Below are 24,350 nucleotides of genomic sequence, written 5' to 3'. Positions count from 1 at the left end.
CCTTCTGTTAGAGTTTTTAGGGATGTCCTCTTACGAGATTTGGGGTCTATTAAAATTAGAAATATAAAAATGGAAAAAAATTTGGAGGAGGGTTTGGATTCATTGTGTAAGAATAAAAATCTGGTAATACGTCCAGCGGATAAGGAGGGGGAATAGTAGTCTTGGACCGTAAGGATTACCTGGCAGAGATGCATAATATAGTGGACGATAGTGACACTTATGCGATCCTTCCAGGTAACCCGGTAATTCAGTATGAAAAAAACGTTGCAAACACTGGTTGATAGGGGCTCTCGTTTGGGTATATTGAACGAAAAGGAAAAAACCTTTCTAATTCCTAAGGCTGCACGGGCCCCAGTCTTGTACTATCTCCCTAAAATTCATAAAAGCCTTACTTGCCCCCCGGGCCGTCCGATTGTGAGTGGTATTGACTCCATCACGGCCCGGGTGGGTAAGTATATTGACTTTTTCCTTCAACCCCTGGTACAACGTATGTCATCATACATTAAGGATACCAGACATGTAATCAATTTACGGTCAGGACTAAAATTGGGTGCTTCCACTCTCTTACTAACAGCAGACGTGTCTTCTTTGTACACTATAATCCCGCATGCTATGGGAATTTCTGCAGTAAAATACTTTCTGGATGTTTTTGCTACTATACCCAAGTCGCAACAAACATTCATTATAGATCTTTTGGAATATGCGGCCAATCATAATTATTTTTGGTTTGAACATAATTATTACAGACAGATTCGCGGTGTGGCTATGGGGGCGAAGTATGCCCCCAGCCTCACCAATCTGTTTCTGGCAAAATGGGAGGAGGACGTCGTCTATAAGGACAAGAGTCCTTACCTGTCCTTTTGGGCTAGGTATATAGACGACGTCCTCCTCCTATGGGATGGGACTGTTTAGGAATTGGAAGAATTTTTTATTTATCTAAACAATAATGAGAGAGGTATCAAATTCACATGAGGCGAGCCTAGATAAGATTAATTTTCTTGATTTAACGATCAATAGGAGTGGTGACACTCTTAAGATTGTTTCTTTCTTCATAAAAACGGATAGGAATGCGTTTATACCTAGGGGGAGTTGCCATCATGATGTATGGTTGGACTCAGTTCCAAAGAGCCAATTTTTGAGAATGAGGCGAAACTGCACCGATCTGGCCGATTATAAGCTACAGGCAGATATAATAAAGAAAAGGTTATTAGAGAAGGGATATGAGGTGGAGCCTTTAAATCAGATAATGCAACAAATAGGAGAAATCAATCGCTCTATTCTATTAAATGAAGGCCCCAATATTAATAAGAAAAGGAGGGAGAGACCGGTCATATCCTTTATTACTACATTCTCTACTCAACATTATCTTATCAAAAAACTGCTCCAAAAGCATTGGCACCTGTTGGGTAACGACAGGATTATTAAAACTTTCCTACCAGTTAAACAACAGGTGGTCTTTAGGGGAGTACCTTCGCTTCGAGATAAAATAGCACCGAATGTGGTGGACCCGCCCACTAAAAAGATATCCTTTTTCCAAAATATGTCAGGATATCATCAGTGTCGCAAATGTCAAATTTGCGCACTGAATAAGAACAGGCAGAGAAAAACAGAATCTTTTATTTCCACAAGTACATCTAGGGAACATAAAATTGAACCGTTCATTACATGTAGTTCCACAGGAGTTGTATACCTTTTACAATGCCCCTGTGGGTTTCAATATATAGGTAGGACTAAGCGCACTATGCAGGTGCGCTTAGGGGAACACATAACCAATATACGAAATTGATTTAGATTTCATTCGGTGTCAAAACACTATGCTATCCATCATAATCGTAACCCGGCTAATACACTGTTCTTGGGAATAGACAAGTACAGTGCTCACTGGATGGGAAGCTCTCTGGTGAGGGAATTATCCAAGTTGGAAATGACCTGGATACATAGGGTACGTTGCTATACCCCGTATGGCCTTAATGTGGAGGTAGATGTCAACGCTTTTATCGATAATAGCTAGATGGTATGTGATGAGATGAAATATTGTGAACCCACTGTGAGTTTCTGTAAGACCAGGTACGGTTAACTGACTAAAGGGGTAGGGTTACTGGTTCCTTCCACATCCTAGTCTCCATTTTTCATTTCTTTTTATCTGTTAATTTTATACAATTTTTGTATTGCACATTTTTGGGGGTATGGAGTGCCCCATTATCATCAAAACAAATACAATTTTTTTTTGGTGCTATTTGTGAGGTAAATTTGGGTGGAGATTCTCATAAGCAGCCCAATTAGAAAATAAGATAAAAAAAAAAAATTGTATTATATCATGTGAGATCTTTTGGAAATATATACATATCATGTGAGATCTTTGGAGATATGTATAATATTGGCTGGTAGTCCTATAGATACAAATAACAATATATAAAAAAAAAATTCTTTTTACATTTTTCTTTTAAAAAATTTTTTGATATTTTTTATATTTTTTTATATTCTTTATATAATATATATATATTTTTTTTATATATTATATATATTTTTTTTCTCTATATTTCATTTTTTTTATCTAGCTTTCCCCTTTTTAATACTAACTGATACTGGATATGTTGACTGCCGAGTTATTACATATGCATAGTAACTTGTTCAGTATGAGGGAATATTTGCCCAGATCTAACATGGCCTTTTTAGATTCAATATGGCCTTTTTAGATAGGCAGGGAAGGATTCCGGAAGAGATCCCTCACACTGTAGTTGTTTACAGGCTGTGGGAGTGACATAACATCCGCCCACGTAATGGGGAAGTTTGCCCTTATCCAACATGGCCATCAGAAGCTCAGAATGGGGCGGAACTAATTGTATGTAGTGCTATTTATGGCGGTGAGTCAGTACGCCGCCCGTGCCCCTGGAAGAAGTTATCTCTAACGAAACGGCGTAGGGAGGAGCGGCGTGCTGACGTCACCGCGATCTATGCTGAACCCGGAAGCGACGGGCAGCGTTGTATGAAGCCGGCCTGCAAATCTTTTTATTGAAAAACGAATCCTTTTTATATTTGATGTAAGTGCAACTCTTTTTATTTTATTAAAATTTTTTGACTATATCACACTATGGCGATTCCTCTTGTTTATGCATGTGCTGGGCAATAAGCGGTGTGGCCGTAGGAACATACCATCCACTTGAACAGAGCGCTTAAAGAGATACATCCTCCATGCAGTCCATGTTCAGAGGGAGTGATTTAATAGTGGTGATATCTGATCTCTGAGATGGGATCAGTATAGCTGGTAAGCGTCAGTATTGTTGGTGGTGGAAAGCCTTTCTCTGCAACTTTGATGACACTTTTTTCCATTGGTGCGGTGTGATAAAACACGGTGGAGATGATAAGCAGAATTACTGTTGACCGGGAAATGGACTAACATTTGAACATTTATATATAGATTCCTTTTGTCTGTATTTTTGGATTTCATTCTTTCATTTATTTTTTCATTTGTTTCACACATTGGTTTGAATCATTATAGCACAGCTTTTTTTGGAAAAATCGAAACATGTATATTAGTATATATATATATATATATATATATATATATATATATATATATATATATATATATTAGTTAAAAACAGAAACAAGTTATCCAAAAATCATTAATGTCAGGGCTGGGCTCAGCCCTTCCTTTTCAAAGCTGACTACTCAGCTTTTGGCTGCTTGCCAGTTCCTATATCTCCACAGTGACTCACCTGTTGATGATATCCTGCTCGTCAGTCCTGCCTACTTAAGCCATCCAGTCCAGATGATCTCTGCCTTTGCCTTGGTCATATCTCCAGAGACGCTCTCCTGTGTAACTGTTAAAGTCTTGCTTGGCTGACATTCCTTCTGGCTCCAGATCCTGCTTGCTGTTCTACTATACTAATTTCTGGCTCCCTGACGTTTTGGCTTGTCTGACTATCCATTCCAGTTCCTGAACTCTGGCTATGTTTTGACTACGTTTACTCTGTTTACCTTTTTTTATTATTATTGAAGCGGCGGGCTCCTGAAGAGCATGCGCTCTGTGTTTTTCAAAGTTAAACTTTGTCTAAACTGCAGTTAGGTTTGGGTTTATTTGTCTAAATTTGACTTCTGTGTCAGTCTGACTGGACCGTGAGATGTTCAGCCTGACCACAGGGGGGCACTGTCTCTAGTGGCAGGCGTGGAACTATGGTCTGGTCAGGCGCTTAAGTTACTCTCTTTTGGAGCCAGGTCAGTAAGAGTGGCCCTCTCGCTGTGCCGTCACGTGGTTCGGGGTTCCAGTCCAGTATGATGTGCTGATTACATGGCCCTGGTCCTCCTGACCAGCCCCCAGGAAGGCTATGGCCTGGGGTGCGGATTCACCCGACTTTAACGCTTCGGGGCTGGCTAGCCCAAGGTGGGGAAACTAGAGGAGGATTCTGAGGTGGGTGGATGCCGTCTCCGGTTTGGGAGAGACCCAGTGTACTTCAAGCATTCCGGTCTTGTGGATATCGCCAAGCAGGCTGAAAGATCCAGGTATCCTACAAGTGTTCTACAGCTTAGTTTCCCTACGTGTTCTGCAACAACGTCTGTGACAAAGACTTTGTTCTTGAGTAAGCACCTTGTTGGCTGCTAGGCCTTGTGAGAGAGGGACTGTCCAACCTGTGTGTTCATCCAGCTGCGAATGGCTATTCTCTGGATGCAGTCAAAGTAAACAAGTTCTTTAATGTTTTTGGACTTTGACATTGAGAATACCTGAACTTCCTTTCCAACCCTCTGATCCCCAGTTAAAAGAATGTTCAATGGTTTGAGCTTGCAAATAAAATCCATTCAAGTGGATCTATTGTCAGTCTCAAGTTACTGGGTCATCTACCACGGGACAACCCCTAGACGTGCAACAAGGAGAGCGGAAGGTAACGGTAAGCCCAAAAATAACCAGCAGCTCCTTCGGGGGTTAGTGCTACATTATTAAACAAGTATGATTTAACTGTACGTCTGTCTCGGTCTGATTCATGGTTTCTGACAATCAATAAGGCTATAGGGTTAATTTATTAAAGTAGGAGGAGAGGAACATTCACTTTGTCATTTACCATATATGGTATATGAGCTGACGCTAAGTGAAAAATTACTTTGCAGAAAATGCCCATTCATGCACAAGGAAATTGAAAAAAAAACATTTTGCTCACATGATTGTATGATTCAAGTCAGCACAGTTTTACCTCAATCATTAAGCGTTAGGTGAACATTTACATTGCAAAGTGAGCATGCTCTTCTCCTTAAGTAAAGCATTCCCTTTATTTTATTTAAATACATATACTCCTACTCAGTGATGCTGCAGTTTATGTGAGCTTTTGTGTGTCTTCAGCCTACCCTTTTAAAACCAAGGTAAACACAATCTAAAATAGACATGTTGACCATCAACAGAAAGCGTTGAACATTACAGTAAGAGCATTTACCAAAGGTAAGTTCGTGTTTCAGATATATGGGTAATGGTATCTGAACCAGCAGAATTATAAGAAAAGGGTCTGGAAGGTGGGATAGGTCTATAAAAACAAAACCTCTTCCTTCTTCCTGGCCATGTGCAATGACCCCAAAAGTGTCCTTTCTTCACCAAAATTCCCTTCAACAGGAAAATCATTTGAAGACATGATACTTTGATCCTACAACACTCTAGATTTCAACAAATCCCAAAATACCAGACCCTGGGCTTCTCAACAGGCTGTGGAACCATAGTGTACAGCACTGCAGTATGAGAAATAGACATGTGTTTGTGTTCCAATTATCAAGAAGTCAACCCACGCATAGGAAATTAAGGGGGCTCCCAGAATCTCCTAAGTGTCAGTGGGAAGAAATAGCTGTATGTATTGGAACCTAATAGTTTCTACAATTATGTATCATGTATTTTGTACTTATTTTTCCCTCATTCTAAGATTGTTTTAACAAAATGTGAAGCAAAGCTATCCATTCTTGTGGTGGATTCATATTTCTATACAGTTTCCATTTTAGAAACTAATACAAATTCAGCTTTAGAAAAGTAAACCCCCCTCACACTGGGTTCTTGGTATTCCTAGTCGTTTATCTTTGTTTTTCTTCTTCCCTGGGGTTTTCACAGAAAGTATTTTTGCTACAGCCAGCAGTTTCTTTGAAAATTGTGCATGTTTAAAAAATATAGCGACTATCATATCTATTAAACTTGTTCTCAGTGTGAACAGTTATGCTAATTTATTGGAGGCTTATATTTGGACTTTGTGTTTGCTATATACCTCTACAATGGAAAATGTATGTATGACATATTGATATCACTTATTTAATCTAGATATATGCAACTACCAGTCATCCAACTTTAGGACTACAAATCCTAGCATGCCCAGCAGATGTTTAGATATGCACAGGCAACACATATACTCTACCTTTAGAGAGGCACTCCTGTACCACTGTCTGTGTGAAGTCACACACTCTATATTTCTGCAAAAATCGTTCAATAAATTTATTAGCTTCTGCTGGTGTTGTCCCAAGACATTCTGACAGACGTTCTTTTCCTGAAAATATGTAAGAAAAAAAAAATGAAACGTGCATGCATATAGTTCTAACTAACCACTTCAGCAATAAATTATAGATATGCTGCGTTTGGGATTTATCGATTGTGTAACTGTTCAAAGAGAGGTAGATCAGGACACTTGCACAGGAGACTATTCTGATCGTAAATGTTGCTGTGATAAGAAAGAGCTATTTTATATGCCTCTTCTTATGCCGCGTACACACGACCAGACTTTTTGACAGTCTTCCCGACGGACTTTCAGCGGAGGTCCGACAGACTTCCTGAACGAACGGACTTAGCCACACACGAACAGACTAAGTCCGTTTGAAAGTACATTCATTTTGAATGTGCTGACGTAAACAGGACTAAACAAGGAAGTTCAATAGCCAGTAGCCAATAGCTGCCCTTGCGTCGTATTTGGTCCGTCGGACTAGCACACAGACGAACGGTTTTTCCCGATTTTTAGTCCGTCGGACTTGAGTCTGTCGTATAGATTTGAAACATGTTTTATTTATAGGTCCATCAGACTTTTGGGAAAAAAAGTCTGCTGGAGCCCACACACGATCGAATTGTCCGACTGATTCCGGTCCACCGGACCAAGTCTGCCGGAAAGTCAGATCGTGTGTACGCGGGATTAGAGTGCTTGCTACTGCTGTTAAGAAGACTAGCAAAAGTATGCTCATACGTTGAACAGGCTGAAAGCAATGACAGAGGTGCAGCGAGCACCAAGACATATCAGTGGGGAGCCATGCAGGAAAGACGGTGTGATTGGAATGGAGGGGGGGGTGGTCACATATGTAGCAGAAGTGCGCACCAGAGCAGTGGTGATCAGTGCAGAAATGCACATTGGTGAAGTGGCAGTTACTGCAGAAATGCATATCGTTGCAGTGGTAGCGAGTGGAGTATTATGCCTCATTGCCATGCTAGTGAGTGGGGTATTGTGCATTGATGCAGTGGCAGTAAGTGGGGTATTGTTTTTTGATGCAGTGGTGGTGAGGTTTTGTGTATTGGTGCAGTGGCAGTAAGAGAGGCGCTGTGCACTGGTGCAGTGGCAGTGATTGGGATATTGGGCATTGCTGCAGTGGCCGTGAGTGGGCTATTGTGTTTCAGCCACTATGTCATGAAAATGATGGCATCAAATACTCAAGCATGCATGGTTCACATCACTAATGCCGTGTACACATGACCGGACTTTCCAGCAGACTAGGTGCAACGGTCTTCCCGATGGACTTTTCAGTGGAGTTCCGACGGACTTTCCGAACGAACGGACTTGGCCACACACAATCACATCAAATTCCGACGGATTCGAACGTGACGACGTACGATCAGACTAGAATAAGGAACTTCATAGCCAGTAGCCAATGGCTGCCCTAGCATCGGTTTTCGTCCGTCGGACTAGCATACAGACGAACGGATTTTTTTAGACCAGACTCAAGTCCATCTGAAAGATTTGAAACATGTTCTAAATCTAAAGTCTGTCTGATTTTTAGACAGCAAAGGTCCGATGAGGCCCACACACGATCAAATTGTCTGGCGGATTCGTTCCGGTCGCGTGTATACAGCATAATAAACTTGCGCATCTTCACCATATTTCGCAATTGACTCTCACTAATGCCAATGCACAGTAATTTACACAATATCATCAAATATGGTGGGAATGATCCACACATGCACGTTACAGGTTGGACTTATATGTTTCTATCTGCATGAATGAATAATCACCCAGATAGTAAGCAACTGAGCTGCAAGTTTGAAAATGACTTACTAAGCTATTGCTAGACTTGCCAGGCTTTTACAGGTTTGTTGCACAATTGCAGCAAGTCCACATTGCATGACTCCAGATCAACTTTCTTTGCAAACATTCTGCAAGTCTGTTGCAAGTTCTGGTTCAGTTATGTTGTGCAATAGTCATCCCACCACAGGGGGTCACTGTGGCTGAATTTTCATGCTGTAGACTTGCAGAGCTCTTGCTGTAGACTCACCCCTGTAACTTTGCTCTTGCTAGAGACTTGCCTCGCAAATTTGCTACAAATTGGAAAAGGGTCAACAAAACTTGTGTTTCCAATGCTTTTCAAGTGTAAAATTGCCAGTGAAAATGTGCAGCAAGTTAACAAGACTTACAATTCAACACTGCCACTAATTTGTGGCAAGTTATCCTTGCTATCTGGGCACCCGTATATTTCTTCCCAGATAGCAAGGATCACTTGCCACAAATTTGTGGCAGTGTTGAATTGTAAGACCCCACACCCACTATACAACTTTTGTTGTCAGATTTCCTTTAGATTTACCAAAACCATGTAGTGCAAGGCCCCGCCTTATTGCATACAAGTTGAAACTCTTGTGCCCTGTACACACGATTGGACATTCTGACAACAAAATCCATCAGATTTTTTCCGTCGGATGTTGGCTCAAACTTGTCTTGCATACACACGGTCGCACAAAGTTGATGGAATTTCCGAACGTCAAGAACGCAGTGACGTACAACACGCACGACGGGACTTTAAAAGGGAAGTTCAGTACCAAGTGCGCCACCCTTTGGTCTCCTTCTGCTGATTTTGTGTTTATCGTGTGTTAGAAGTTTGGTTAGAGACCATTTGCGCTTTTCAGACTTGTGCTTCAGATCATTACTGCTCTTCAGTTTGTGCTTGTTGGTTCGTATCTGCTTTTCAGTGCATGTAGTCAGTTCACATTTGTTTGTCAGTGCATGCTATTTATAGTACCGTATTTGATTTTCAGTGCATTCTTGTCTGCCCGTTGTTGATTTTCAGCTCGTTCTTTCAGGCCTTGCTGTTTTTCAGTGCTTTCTGTTCGTTCATTCTGACCAGCTGACCATTTTGAAGCCATGTTGCATGTACGTACGTAGAGTTTATGCTGTGCAGGGGCTTGGGGTTGGGCGAAGAATTGGTTACTCCAGCATGACCAATTCTCACATATGCCTTTGCTTCGTGAGATCCAGGAGAATAATCCTGATGATTTCAGGAATTATCTCAGGATGATGGATTTTGCACCGCCTGTTGGCTTTGCTGTCCCCTTATATCAGTAGGCAGGATACCTGCATGTGGCAAGCCACCATCACTCCGGAGCAGAGGCTAATCTCCACCTTGTGGTACTTGGCGACTGGGAGAAGCCGGCTGGACCTCAAGTTCTCGACAGGCATCTCCCCCCAGGCTCTGGGGATCATTATTCCAGAGACCCGTTCTGTGATTATTCAGGTCCTGCAGAAGTACTATATTAAGGTACGTTTTCTCCTTTAACATCACATTCTATGTATTTAATGTTTGCTAATGTATTGTATTTCTTTCATCATTCTCTAATTACCATGATTGTAATATGCTGTAACATGGTGTGCCCCTTTGTCCTCATGCATGCTGGAAGCTTTTAAAGTTCCTTTTTTGTCCTTCATGCATATTTGCCTTCACTAACCTTCCCAGCATGCTCTCCTGGGCCCATATACACCTGTAGCCTAGTCACTCCATAAGTCAGCTGATAGCAATCCTGACTTTGGCAACCCATACACACTATATCTACCTCTTTTGTGGTCAGATTTATGGATGAATTCACCAAAGCATGTAATGCAAGAGCCTGCCTGAATACTTTCAAATGGTATTGTTTAAAGTTTGTTTCTCATATTATTATCTTGATAGGTAATATCAGAATGTAAAAATGTGCTTCTATTTGTTCAGTGTGTATTTTTATTGAAGTGGAGAGAATTACCTGTCAAAAACATCCCCCCCTTAAATTTTTGCAATGGGCCATCAGATGGGGTGAGGAATCTGATAAGTGGACCTTATACTTGTGTCTTTAAATACTAATTTCCAAAAATGTTATACTTATGTTGGCCAAGAATGTTTGTGTCTAATCTGCTTGCAATGTATATGTGCAAAATTACTATTTTTTTTTTCTTGTTTGACTCCACAGTTTCCTTCAATGCCACAGGAATGGCAGACTGTGGCCTCCCACTTTGCCACCCGTTGGGACTTTCCCAATTGTGGAGGGGCAATTGATGGGAAACGTGTCCACATAGTCCCACCCCCCCCCAACTCTGGGTCATACTATTATAATTACAAGAGGTGTAATAGTATAATGCTGTTGGTGGTGGTGTCAGCAACTTATGAGTTCCTCTATGTGAACGTGGGGAAAAATGTGCGGATGTCAGATTGGATGAGTCATCGCCCAGACGGAGTTCTACAGGCATCTCCAGAATGGCAGCTTGGGCTTTCCATCTCCAGAAGACAATGTGGAAGAACTCCCCTTGGTCTCCGTGGCGAATGAAGCCTTTGCACTGGGGGACCATCTTATGCGGCCATTCCCTATGAGGGACCCTCCCCGGACCAGAGGGTTTTTAATTACTGGCTGGCCAGAGCCAGAAGAGTGGTGGAGAATGCTTTTGGGATAATGGCCAGCTGGTTCCGCCTATTTTGGACACCGATACACATGGTGGAATATAAACTGAACCATATTGTGCTTGCCTGCTGCATTCTGCACAATTTTCTAAGAAAAAAATCAACAAACTATCTGGCCTCAGTTGGGCCTGAGGCCAACTTTGCAGATGCTACAACCCTGACAGCACTTGAAGCTGGCTGTCCTGGCTTGCCCCCACAAAGTGCCCGCGAGATCAGAAGAAGCTACATGGAGTACTTTGCGGGTAGGGGGGCCACTGATATGCCAGACAATGTCTGAGACATTTTTGAAGTAAATTTATTTTTGAAACTGGAATAATATTTGCTTTGATTTACTGCTTGGGTGTCAGGGCTGGTTTAGCCCTTCCTCCTCTGGGCTGGCCGCTCAGCTGTCGGCTAATTGCCAGCTCTCTTCTCTTTCCACAGTTACCGGCTGTTCCCGATGATGCTCATCTGATCTGCCTATTTAAAGCCTTCCAGCTCATTTCTCCTTTGCCTTCACATTGGTCACATCACTAGGAACCATCTTCTGCTGTTTGTTTCAAGACTGGCTTGCTGACATCCCTCCAGGCTTCTATCCTGCTTGCAGTTGCTCTCCTTGGATCCCTGACGTCTGGACTGGCTGATTACCCGATCTGGTTTATGAACATTGGACTGGCTGACTACCCGATCTGGCTACTGGACTGTGGCTATGCATGACTACGCTTTTTCCTATTTACCTTTTTATTTTTATTAATCAACAAGTGTGATTTGATTGTACTTCTGTCTCTGTCTGTTTCATGGTTCCTTACATTGGGTTTCTTTTAGCTGTCTCCTAGGTTATCTTTTTTTGTTTTTTGTGGCCTTTTTCTTCAACAGTGCAAACCAAATTTCTTTGAGACATGAGGTGACAATCTCTTCTTCGGCTAATATTATTATTATGTTGTGGGTCTGCTACACACGCACCCACCTTGTTTTTGTTGTTAATGTATGTAATGTATTACTGACAAAAATATTAATAATTTTCAGCACCATGACAGAAATTTGAGGATTCATGAAAATGGCGTGATTGGGGCAAATTAAAAAGCACCATGGGTGTTATTTACTAAAGGCAAATCCAATTTGCACTACAAGTGCACTGCAAAAGTGCACTTGAAACTGCACTTGTACTGCAAAGTGGAGTTGCCTTTAGTAAATAACCCCCATTGTCACTGAAAACACCAACTTTACTACAAAAACTGCTTTTGAGCATTGAAAGAAGAAGCCACACATTGTTGATGATAAAACTTTTTACTCAAAGCACATTCACATGTGTGTTTATAAAAGGGTTTTTCAACAAACCAACATCTTTGGTGTATAACATTATTTTTTGTAACATTAATATAACTAGCCTTTTTTGTTAAAACAAGCATGTTTCAAAGCATAACATACACAACTCAGGAACTTACAAAGTTCAACTTTGAAAATTGAAGGCAATATCAGACATCAGTATGTCAAATCTGTGTTGATATTGCCTTCATCAGATTGAGTGATGTCATCCCTGTAAAAAACAAATTTTGAAGATGTACACAAATTGGGATTCAAACTGAGAATTTCCCTCCTGATCCCATGCCTAATGTCAACATGTGTTATCTGCCATCATGGGAGAATGGACGTGTTTTGGGGGTGCAACCCCTTCATCTCAACCACTTTAGTAGCGAGGAAGGGGTTTCACCCACAAAATGTGTACATTGATCTCCCATGATGGCAGACACACTGTGTGCATCTTCAAAATTTGGCTTTTCAAAAAATGTAAAACTTGTTTTTAAAAACACAAATCAATGCTAGTTATTTTTGTGTGTTTTAGATTCTCCCTAAAACATCAATGATGTTCTTAATTTTTTGTTGAACATCATTGATGTTTTTCTTTAGATTTTCTAAATCGCGATTGCATCCCATTATCTCCCCGATGAAGATCTGGGCACTTTCACTGGTGAAATGAGATTCTTCTTCCACAACATCCACATCACCTAAAAATAATCAAAAAAACACACCATATATTATTAAAAAAAAGCAGGCATACATATATTACCTGAAGCTGTGGTCTCAGACACTCACCTGTTGTGGTGACAATTTCGCCAATTTCAAAAACCTCTCCCTCCTCCTCCGCCTCTATTTGTGGTTTTGGGATCTCCCCTTCTTTCGGAGGTGTGGGGTTCCTGGTGTCCTTAGAAGTCCAGTGTCTTTTCTCCCCTATGAGAATTTAAAAAAGGAATACTTAGCACTAGGGCTGAAACAACTAATCGTTTAATCGACAACTAATCGATTATGAAATGAATTGATTACTATTTTCATAATCAATTAATCGGCTAGTAACATAATGGGGTTAAAATAATATAAAATGAGCCCTTTATAGTACAAAAAGAGCAAATAATCGCTACTGTTAATATTACTTTCACAGTTCTACAGTAAAAAAAATTAACCCCTTACAGTAGTGATCATCTGCTTCTTTGTGTGTACTATAAAGATCTAATTTTAGTTTTTTTTAACCCCATTATGTTACTGAACATTTTAGACCTGGTTCACATCTACCGTATATACTCGAGTATAAGCCGAGATTTTCAGCCTCTTTTTTGAGGCTGAAAGTGCCCCCCTCGGCTTATACTCGAGTCATCGCTGTCTGCCCGCTCGATCAGCGTGTCGAGCAGACAGACAGCGGCCATTCTATTCAAAAGCCGCGCCTCCGGCTCCGCCTTCGCCTGTGATAGGCGGAACACTGAATTTCCCAGCAGCCTGTGTTCCGCCTATCACGGACATCGTATCATCCTCGTACTACGGACGAGGATGATACGACGTCTGTGATAGGCGGAACACAGGCTGCTGGGAAATTCAGTGTTCCGCCTATCACAGGCGAAGGCGGCGGCGCAGCTTTTGAATTTTACAATGGCCGCCGACGAAGAGGGCACGGGACGGAGGCAAGGCAAGGCACGGCACGGCACGGGACGGGACGGGGGCAAGGCAAGGCACGACACGGGACGGATGCAAGGAGGCAAGGCACGGCACGGGACGGAGGCAAGGAGGCAAGGCACGGGACGGAGGCTCGGGACAAAGGTAGGCTGGACACACACACACACACACACACACACACACACACACACACACATGGATGGAGACACACACAGGGATGGATGGATGGATGGATGGAGACACACACACACAGGGATGGATGGATGGATGGATGGAGACACACACACACAGGGATGGATGGATGGATGGATGGAGACACACACACACAGGGATGGATGGATGGATGGACACACACACACACAGGGATGGATGGACGGACACACAGGGATGGACGGACACACAGGGATGGACGGACACACAGGGATGGACGGACACACACACAGGGATGGACAGGCATGTCTCACCCTCGGCTTATACACGAGTCAATAAGTTTGCCAGTTTTTTTGGGGGTAAATTGGGGGCCTCGGCTTATATTCGGGTCGGCCTATACTCGAGTATATACGGTATGTGTTTTTTGCAGAAACTCACTACAGTTCATTTACATAATTTCCTATGGGACACATTCATGCAAAACTGTGCTTTTTTTGGTTCAATATACTTCAATAGAGAAGCTGCAGAGAAGCATGTAATGCGTTTTTGCAGCAATTTGTGTTTTTTATTCTGCCCAACAACAAATTGGCCAAAAAATTATGCAAAATCTCAGCAAAATCACGTGTGCAAAAATCAAAACGCATAGCAAAAAGCACAGCAGAAACAGATCAAACACAAACGGCATAGGTGTATACCGAGCCTTATGCTGGCCACACGGATCAATTTTCACACGAGAATATTCAGACGAAAAATCTTTGTACAGTCGCTGAATGAAAGAATGTTTGAAAATCTCACTTGTTTTTAACATTCTGTATTTAAAATTAATGTAATTTCTGAATGAAAACCACATACACTGTCTGAAAATGTCTTTGACCAAGCAGCTTTCTATTTCCAAATTTTTCCATCACTGTGGTTGAAAATGAACGTCAATTTGACCCCACTAACGATTAGAAAATAGAATGAACTTCTTAAAATTACATTTTTTTTTGAAGGAAGAATTGATCTCTGAGTCTGATGATATTTACCAGATTCACCCTCTAATAGTATATACAGTATATCTCCTCTAATAGTATATACAGTATATCTCCTCTAATAGTATATACAGTATATCTCTTCTAATAATACAGTATATCTTCTCTAATAGTATATACAGTATATCTCCTCTAATAGTATATACAGTATATCTCTTCTGTCTGTTATTCTCAGAATGGATTAGATATTTTGCTCCCTAACCATAAAGTTGGTTATTTATATTTACCACTGCATAGAGACATTTAAGAATAAAGTACCTTTTTTTAAAACTTGACATAGTAACTAAATTATACACCACGCTTTTTTTTTGTAAGGTTATTAATCGATTAATCGAAAACAATAATCGGCAAACTAATCAATTTTGAAAATAATCGTTAGTTGCAGCCCTACTTAGCACACCGATATTTGAGGGCAGAAATAGGAATATGAAACATTGCTTGAAAGTGTCGTACAATTGTATTTTTTGGCAGAGTTCCAAGCTGAAAACATTATTTTTTACACTTTCTAAAGCTAGAATACTTACCTGTTTTGTGCAAGTTTCACAAATGGAGACACCCCTATAGTATCCACTGGAGCACGTGTGTGGGACACCCTAATAAAAAGGGTGTTCTGGTGTCCCACACTAGTGCTCCTAAGTGCAGATGTGTAAACAGCTGCTCAGTGTCCTCTCCTTTAGACCCCTTTCACACCGAGGGCGTTTTGCAGCCACGATAGTGTTAGAAATAGCGCCTGCAATCCGCCCCCAAACTGCTGCTCCATTCATTCCAGTGTGAAAGCCTGAGGGCTTTCACACTGGAGCGGTGCGCTGGCAAGACATCAGGAAAAGTCCTGCCAGCAGCTTCTTTGGAGCGGTGAAGGAGCGGTGTATTTACCGCTCCTCCACCGCTGCTCCCCATTGAAATCAATGGGGCAGCGCTGCATTACCGCCGGCAAAACGCCGCTATTGTGGCGTATTGCGGGTGTTTTTAACCCTTTCTCACCCACTAGCGGGGGTAAAAGCACCCCGCTAGTGACCGAAATGTGCTGCAAATCCGACGGTAATACGCCGCTAAAAATAGCGGCATTTTACTGCCGACGCTATGGGCGCGGCAGTGTGAAAGGGGTCTTACACTGAATCAAGTTTGCATTTCATTCTAGTTACAAACCCATCTAGACAACAAACTTATTTTAGTAGAAATAGGCCTGAACAAATGTAGTTAATTGCAACTTCCGAAAACATCGTATTTTAGTGGGCGAACGAACAAGGTTTCCTACGACCGATTGAACCCATCAACATGAAAGTTGCCATTTTAAACTGTACAACAGTAAAGAAAAGCTCATGGAGCAGTATGCAAGTAATAATAATAATATGAACACATGACAAATACTTACTTTTTTGAAGAAGTCGCTTTATCTTTCTGTACCGATTGTGCTCCCTCAGTTTTGAGGTCTGACCAACGTTTCCTCAGTTGATCCTTGGATCGTCTTACCCCAAAATTCTTCTGCAGACTCTTCACAACTTTAGTCATGATCTTGGCCTTTCTCACATTTGGGTTTGGGTAAGGTCCATACTTCCCATCATAGTCGGCTCTCTTCAAAATGTCCACCGTCTCTACAAAGGACATATTTGAGGCCTTAAATCTCCTCTGGGATCGGGACGTTTCTGGCTCCGGGCTTTCCTCGTCCTCCTCATTGCTGAGATTATCATGCACCTGCTATGTCTCTGTCTGGTGCTCTCCCCACTGCACCGAAAGAGAAGGGGCAGGGAATAGACTAGAAGTGCGCAATGTATATAAAACGTAACACACATGCGTCGTACGTACAATCTGTGAGCGAAGGACAGGTATTGGAAGCGACAATCGTTATAACAATGGTACAATTTAAACTTGGTGCATCACTGGCCTATACTGCTTGTATATTGAGGCCTATAATGGGACAAGATTAGGAGAGTTTAGCCTGACATTAGGGTTTGTCTTGTGTTGTGTCTTGCAGAGAAAATGGATGGGTTCAAAGACCACAGCTTTCTCCCAATTTTCATAGACAACTACAGGGAGCTGCCCTGTCTATGGCAGGTGAAACATCCACATTATAATAACAAATTAAAGAGGCAGACAGCGCTGGAGAAACTGTTGGTCCCCACGGCAAACATCCCTATTTAAAAGCCAAAATTTAAAAGCCAAAATTGGTCACCTGAGGAGCACATATCTTAGGGAGCGCAAGAAGGTCCAGGATTCTCAGAGGTCAGGGGCTGCAGCAGATTACATTTATGTCCCTAGGCTGTGGTACCATGACAGACTGCATTTTCTGTTAGACCAGACTGAAGTCAGGGAATCACTCTCAACCCTTCCTTCCACACTTCCGTCCATCCCAACTGAGGCTTCCCGTGCCCATCCTCTGCCTTCCAGCCAGGAAGAAGTGGAGGAGTCCAGCTTGAGCCAGGTATAGTATTGTTCTACATATTTTTCTAAATATTTTTTTGTAAAAATTAATGATGTTAACTAGATGTGATTATTGATCACTAATTGCTGATTTAATAAAGTGTTTTACATATCAATAGATAGTAGTAGCCAATAATAATTGGGACAAGAATGAAAAATGCTGGGCTCAGAATGATAGTCTTTTCTATTTGTTAACATTCAATTTGCAACAGTCATGAACTGAAAATTGTGTGTGATTGATGAACCAAAAAGAAAGTATGTCGCTTTTTCATACACAGGAAGACCTCAGCCAGGAGGAGGCTGTGGAATGTGGCAGCCAGGAGGAGGCAGGGGTTAGTGTCATCCAGGAGGTGGACAGGCCTAGGAGCCTCACAGAATCCCAGGTCCCTCCCCGACACCTTCAACCAAAAAGGCCCAGGAAGGGGAAGAACGTGGAGGAGTCAGCACTCAGGCTGATTGGGAAGGCTTCTGCGGCCTTCAAAACCACCCCCACTCATCAAGAGGCCTTTGCCTCCATGGCTGCATGCAAATTGCAGGACATGAAGGAGGGGCAACGCCTCCTGTGTGGGAAAATCATGTACCCCACACTAAATAAGGGGTTGAGGGGTGAAATCACCAAAAAAAAAACACCTGTGTGAGTTGGACCATCCTCCTCCTTCTCCTGCCATACCGCCAACACCACAGCCACAGCCTGGAAGGAAACGTGGAAGAAAGACCAGAGAGTGGTGGCCTGGGTTCAGTATGGTCTGACAAAAGATGCAGACTCTTGTATGACCACAGCCTGGGGACATATATGAGTTGATGTGTGGCCTGGGGGCCAAAGGCTACACCAATTTCAGCAGTTTCTCCAGCACTGTCTTTATTTGGTTATAACCCCAATAAAGTTTTTTTTTTGTTAAAGAAATACTTACCTATGTGTTTTACTTCAAAAAGGACAGTTTATTTGGGGGTAGGCAGGTACATTTCAAAAATACAAAGTCAAATTAACAAGGGACACCAACAAAAAACAACCTCCTTGAGATTAAAAAATAAAATAAAAAGATAATAATGGTGTTGTGGTAACTTAACACAAAACAGACAAAAAAAAATTATAGAGATCACCAAAATAAAAAAGAGTTTCTCCCGATAGGTCTGAAAAGATCTGCAGCTCCATCTCTTCATATATTATTTTGGCCACCTTACAAACTTTACAACTTTAGCTTTCTCCTCATAGTAATGGAACCTAACTATTATGTCCCTTGGTTTTTCATCCCCCTGAGGTTAATATCTAGTAATTCTATGTACTCTGTCCAATTTCAATATTTCAGCTTCTTCTCTCCCTAAAATGGGGTTAAACAAATCTTGCATCACTTTATTAAGTTCATCATTTTTATATTTTTCTGATATTCCTCTTATCCTCAAGTTCTTTCTTCTGCTTCTATTTTCCTGGTCCTCCATTTTATATAAAAGCACTCTTTTTTGCATAGATTCCAGTTGTTGATCGTATTTATTAATTCTGTCTTCTATTTCTTCCACTTGCCCCAAAACTTGCCCTATATCCACTCTCACTGCCGCTATATCTGTTTTCAGTGATGTCTCAACTTTAGACAGTGTTTCAGTAAGTATTTCTCTTAGTTGACTCAAGTTTACTTGGGCTCCATCTGCCCCTGATTGCTCTTGACAGAGCAGATGGGGGTTCCCAGCTTGTCTTAGGGGCAAGAGGGACAGATGCAGCGCAGTACTGAGGTTTCCAGAAGATCTCCCAAATTTTTGTAGTAAACTAGATATTCCCCTACCGGCTTTGCCGGGATGGAGGGAGGATGACGGAGGAGGGATGGTTGCCGGTGATGGACAGTGGACACGGGTTCAGAGGGGGGGGGAGGGGATAGAGGCATTTTCTCTCTCTCTCGGGTCCCCTCTTCCCTTCCTATGTACGCCTCCTCTTGTCTGGTGGGGATAATATTGAAATGCCCACTAGAGGAATGGGGGAAGGGGGGGGGAGGGTGATCCTGGGTAATATATGGCTACATTAAATTTAATATCATATAATGTAAGAGGTATAAATACCCCAAAAGAAAAAGTTTACAGTGAATAAGGAATTACAGTATTATGGAGTGAATGTGGTATGTCTCCAGGAGACACATATTTTGCATACATCGGGAGGTAGATTGTCTACGTGGCAATTTCCTAAGTGGTTCTATGGGGACTCTTCATCGAGTCACACAAGGGGAGTGGCAATAGGATTTGCTCGAAATGCAATATTTGAATTAAAGGAGCAGCTAGCTGATCCAGATGGGAGATTTCATTTTATAAGGGGGAAATTGTATAATACAGAGTATACTATAGCAAATATATACTTACCAAATAGAGACCCTGATAGGTTCCTGAGGAAAACCCTTGGTAACTTGTTAGAATTTAAAAAAAGGGAAACTAATAGTAGCTGGGGATTTAAATATATGTATGGACCCACAGGAGGATACTACACGAGGGTCCCCCTGGTGGTCAAGTGTAAGACAGAACAGATTAAAATCCCTACTATTAGAGTACCAATTAGTAGATGCTTGGAGAATTAGACACCGGGGAACTCGAGATTATACATTCTACTTAGCAGTACACGGAACATACTCTAGAATAGATTATGTATTGATAGAACACCAATTACTCCCCCTACTTAAGGAAATGGAAATAAAATCTATCTCTCTTTCGGACCATGCTCCGGTGATGGTCCGATTAGAAATAACAGCAGGGACACCTGTGGGTAGAATGCGGAAATTTAATGACTCCCTGATTCAGGATACGGAGGTTAATAAGAAAATAGAACAGGAGTTGGAGGATTTTTTTCTTATAAATGATGCACCAAACATACCCATGTGTTTCATGTCTCCTTATTGAAACCGTTGGTCTGTAACCGATTTACCACCTCAGTGCCACGTCCTCACCCTATTCAGGTTGAGAACCATGAGGAGTATGAGGTACAATCCATTGTTGACTCCTGAAGGTTCCGTGGGCGCATTCAGTACCTGGTGCATTGGAAAGGGTATGGTCCGGAGAAACGCTCCTGGGTTTCATCCTCTGATGTACATGCCCCTGTCCTCCTCTGCGAGTTCCATGGACGGTTTCCCCTCAAGCCCGGTGGCCCTCCGAGGGTGAGAGGACATTGAGGAGGGGGTACTGTCAGGGCTGGCTTAGCCCTTCCTTCTCTGGGCTGGCCGCTCAGCTGTCGGCTAATTGCCAGCTCTCTTCTCTCTCCACAGTTACCAGCACTCTATGGGAGACCCATAAGGTCTATATAAGAGGTATTTTAATAAGTATTGGAACAGGGGAAAAAAAAGAAAAAGGGAAAAAGATTAAAAACCTACGAAAGGAAATATATGAACTAGAACAATGGACAAGACCAAGGGAGGTCCCAGAGAGGGTGGAGTTAAAAAATAAAAAAGAAGAATTGCCAGAATTAATAGAGCAGGAGATGAAACAAGCTTTTCATATGGTAGATACAAAGAGATATCAGGAGGAAAACAAGTATGGGAAATGGTTAGCGAGGGTAGTAAAAGAGAAAAAATACGCATTTATAGCCAAAATAAGAAATGAGAAAGGGTAAGTTGTACACTCATCCCCTTATAGTAAGCTGTATAATGTAAGACAAGGAGTGGAAAATAAAGGAAATAAGTAAGAAATCCTAGAGTACCTGTGGGGACTGGACTTCCATAGGTCCCTAAAGAGGAACTGGAGCTCTTAGAAGCTCCAATAGGAGGAAGTGACAAGAGCAATAAAAGAGATGGCAACTGGGAAGAGTCCTGGTCCCGACAGGTACTCTATTAAATATTATAAGAAATTTGGAAAAATACTGGTACCTAAACTATGCGATTATATGAATGCTTTGGCAGAGGGGGAAAAACTAGGGAAGAAGCACTGATGGCGCATGTTACTTTGATACCAAAAGAGGGTAAAGATCCAACGATACCAGAGAGCTATAGACCAATATCATTACTGAATATTGATATAAAAATTTTTACAAAAATAATAGCGGGGAGATTAAAATTACTTCTGCCTTGGTGGGTGCATAGTGACCAGGTAGGATTTGTGACAGGGAGGGAGGGAAAGGATAACTGTTTGAAAACTCTGCTTTTGCTACATGAGGTTAAGGAGAGTGGAACCCTGGTCGCACTGCTGTCGGTTGACGCAGAGAAGGTCTTCGACAGAGTCGACTGGGGTTTCATGATGGGAGTGCTGAGACATCTGGGAATAAAAGAAAGAATGATGCGGTGGATAATGGCATTCTATCATCATCCAACAGCAAAAATAAAAATAAACGGAAGTTTATCCCCTCTCCTAGAATTACATGATGGTACAAGACAGGGGTGTCCCCTGTCACCAATGCTATTTATACTAGCATTGGAGCCTCTATTAGCTGCGATTAGAAAGAACACAGATATAAGAGGTGTGAAAATAGGTAAAGAGGAATATAAGGTGGCTGCATATGCAGATGACATACTATTCTATGTCTCAGACCCCAGGATCACTACACCTAACATAATGGAGGAATTAAATAGATATGGAAAGATGACAAATTTCAAGATCAATATATCAAAGACAGAAATCTTAAATATAACTACGACTAAAAAAAGGACAACAGGTGCTTCAGTCTTCCCTCCCTTTTGTCTGGTGTAAGGAAGAGCTTGGGTATCTGGGTGTGAAACTTGCAGAATCATTGTCGACTGTTTATGCAGCTAATTATATTCCTATCTTGAATAAGGTGAAATATTATTTAACATACATGAGACATAAACCCCTTTCATTGATAGGGAGAATAAATGCATTAAAAATGTTTATCTTACCAAAATTAACATATGTATTTCAAATGATCCCAATAAAGCCCCGTACACACGAGAGGACTTATGTCCGACAGACTTCCGAAGGAGTTCCGTCGGAATTCTGCCGGAGTTCCGACAGAGTTCTGACAGACTTTTCGGCTGAGCGGACTTGGCCACACACAATCACACTAAACTCCGACGGATTCGAACGTGATGACGTACGACTGGATTCGAATAAGGAAGTTCATAGCCAGTAGCCAATAGCTGCCCTAGCGTCGGTTTTAGTCCGTCGGAATAGCATACACACGAGCTAATTTTTCGAAGGGACCGGGTCCAGCGGAGTTCCTTCGGAAAAATTTGAAGCATGTTCCATATTCTAAAGTCCTTCAGACTTTGGCGAGTCAAAAGTCCGTTGCGGCCCACACACGATCGAATAGTCTGACGGAATCAGTCCGTCGGACTTTGGATGTTGAAAAGTCCGCTCGTGTGTACGGGGCTTAAGAGTTCCACAAGAGTTCTTCACGAAGCTTAGAACTTTAGTAATAAAATGTATCTGGGGGCGTAAGCATCCTAGAATCTCATATGCAACATTGGTAAAGGGGAAACAAGTAGGGGGATTGGCAGCACCAGACTTTAAGAGATATTATCAGGCAATTATTATATCACGGATGATAGGTTGGATACACGATAGGGGTAGTAAGGGGTGGGTAGATATTGAGAAAGCTCAAAGTAAAGTAGATTTAGGGAAAAGGGTATGGGTTCCACTGAAGCACAGAGAAATGTCTTCAAAATATGGGATGAATTGGATAAATTATATCACTGGCAGTTTAACTCACCTCTAATTTCCTTATTGGATACAAGTTATTTTAAACCTGGAAAGGACAAATGCATGTATTTTATTAGATGGGCAAAGAAAAACGATATGGTTTTGAAAGATGTGATGATTGGAAATAGAATATGCACATTTAGTGAGTTAAGACAAAAATGGGGGAATAGGCCATTAGATAAATGGAGGTATGCACAAATACAACATTTTTTCACAGACGCTCCCTCAGCCACTGCGAGGGGAGGGAAACATGAGGGCTATGGAGAGGTTGCTTTCCTCCTTGTGGTGCCTGGGAAAAGGGGTGTCTAAAATATATAAGATACTAGGAGAAAAAACAGAATCTAGGTATCCGCCCTATCTAAAGAAATGGGAGGAAGAGCTTGGGGATCTACGGGATGAGGAACATAGAGGTAAGGTATTAAGAATAGCAAGCACTACTTCTAGAGATATTAGGACAGTGAAAATGTTTTATAAATTAATAGTGAGATGGTATATTGTCCCACAGAGAGCGCAGAAGTTTGGAGAAGAGATTTCAGCAAAATGTTGGAGAGGCTGTAATGCCCCCAGAACTTTCGCGCATCTATGGTGGGAATGTGTAAAGATTCAGCCATATTGGGAAAAAATTATAGATAATATCTATCAAATAACAGGAGAACAAATTAGGAAGGAGCCATGCACATGCCTCTTTCATGATACAGATAAAACATTAGTTCAATATAAGAATACTTTAACACCCCATCTGTTGAACGCAGCTTAGAGCCTAATACTGAAGGTGTGGAGGACCCCTGACCTCCCATCAATAAGAGATTGGATAGTAAGGGTAGATTGGCAAAGATCGATAGAAGAAAATATACATAGAAGGGAGGATTTGATGGAAGTATTTAATAGCATATGGGGGAGATGGATAGAGTTCAAAAAGACAGCGGATCACTTGAAAATGTTGGAAGAGCTGGATAAATTGTAAGGGACTGAGATGGGGGGGGGGGGGGGTCTAAGTATAACTGTAAGTATGTATATATATATGTAGAAATTTAAAGATGTATTGATATTTGTTAAACATTGTTAATTTTAATATGAACAAAATAAAAAGAGAATATACAAAAAAAAAAAATCAACCACAAAAAATGTAAAAAATATTAAAACATAAAAAAAAAAATATTCGGGAGCTCTGACGAATAAAAATATTATATTCATGAAATCACGAGAAATAATAAAGAAAGAAGTTTGTGAGGAGTCTGTGTGAATATGAGCAGCAAAACAACTTCATTCTTCTAGAATTATAAAGAAAAAGAGAATGTGCTGCAT

The 24,350-nt window shown here is 41.5% G+C and overlaps 1 protein-coding gene across 1 annotated transcript in view; it reads right to left on the bottom strand.

Moving 5' to 3' along the window:
- The window catches only part of POLN (DNA polymerase nu), a 307,936-nt gene that overhangs the window by 53,489 nt on the left and 230,097 nt on the right, over positions 1–24,350 (bottom strand). The window contains exon 17 of the mRNA XM_077478450.1: positions 6,378–6,506. Within this exon, the coding sequence (XP_077334576.1) occupies positions 6,378–6,506 (129 nt within the window). The remainder of the gene's footprint in view (positions 1–6,377; positions 6,507–24,350) is intronic.

The sequence above is a fragment of the Lithobates pipiens genome, unplaced genomic scaffold (assembly GCF_037356315.1).
Source record: "Lithobates pipiens isolate NorthernLeopardFrog02 unplaced genomic scaffold, aLitPip1_a1.2 Scaffold_13, whole genome shotgun sequence".
NCBI lineage: Eukaryota > Metazoa > Chordata > Amphibia > Anura > Ranidae > Lithobates > Lithobates pipiens.
This window is presented reverse-complemented; position numbering and strand designations above follow the sequence as displayed.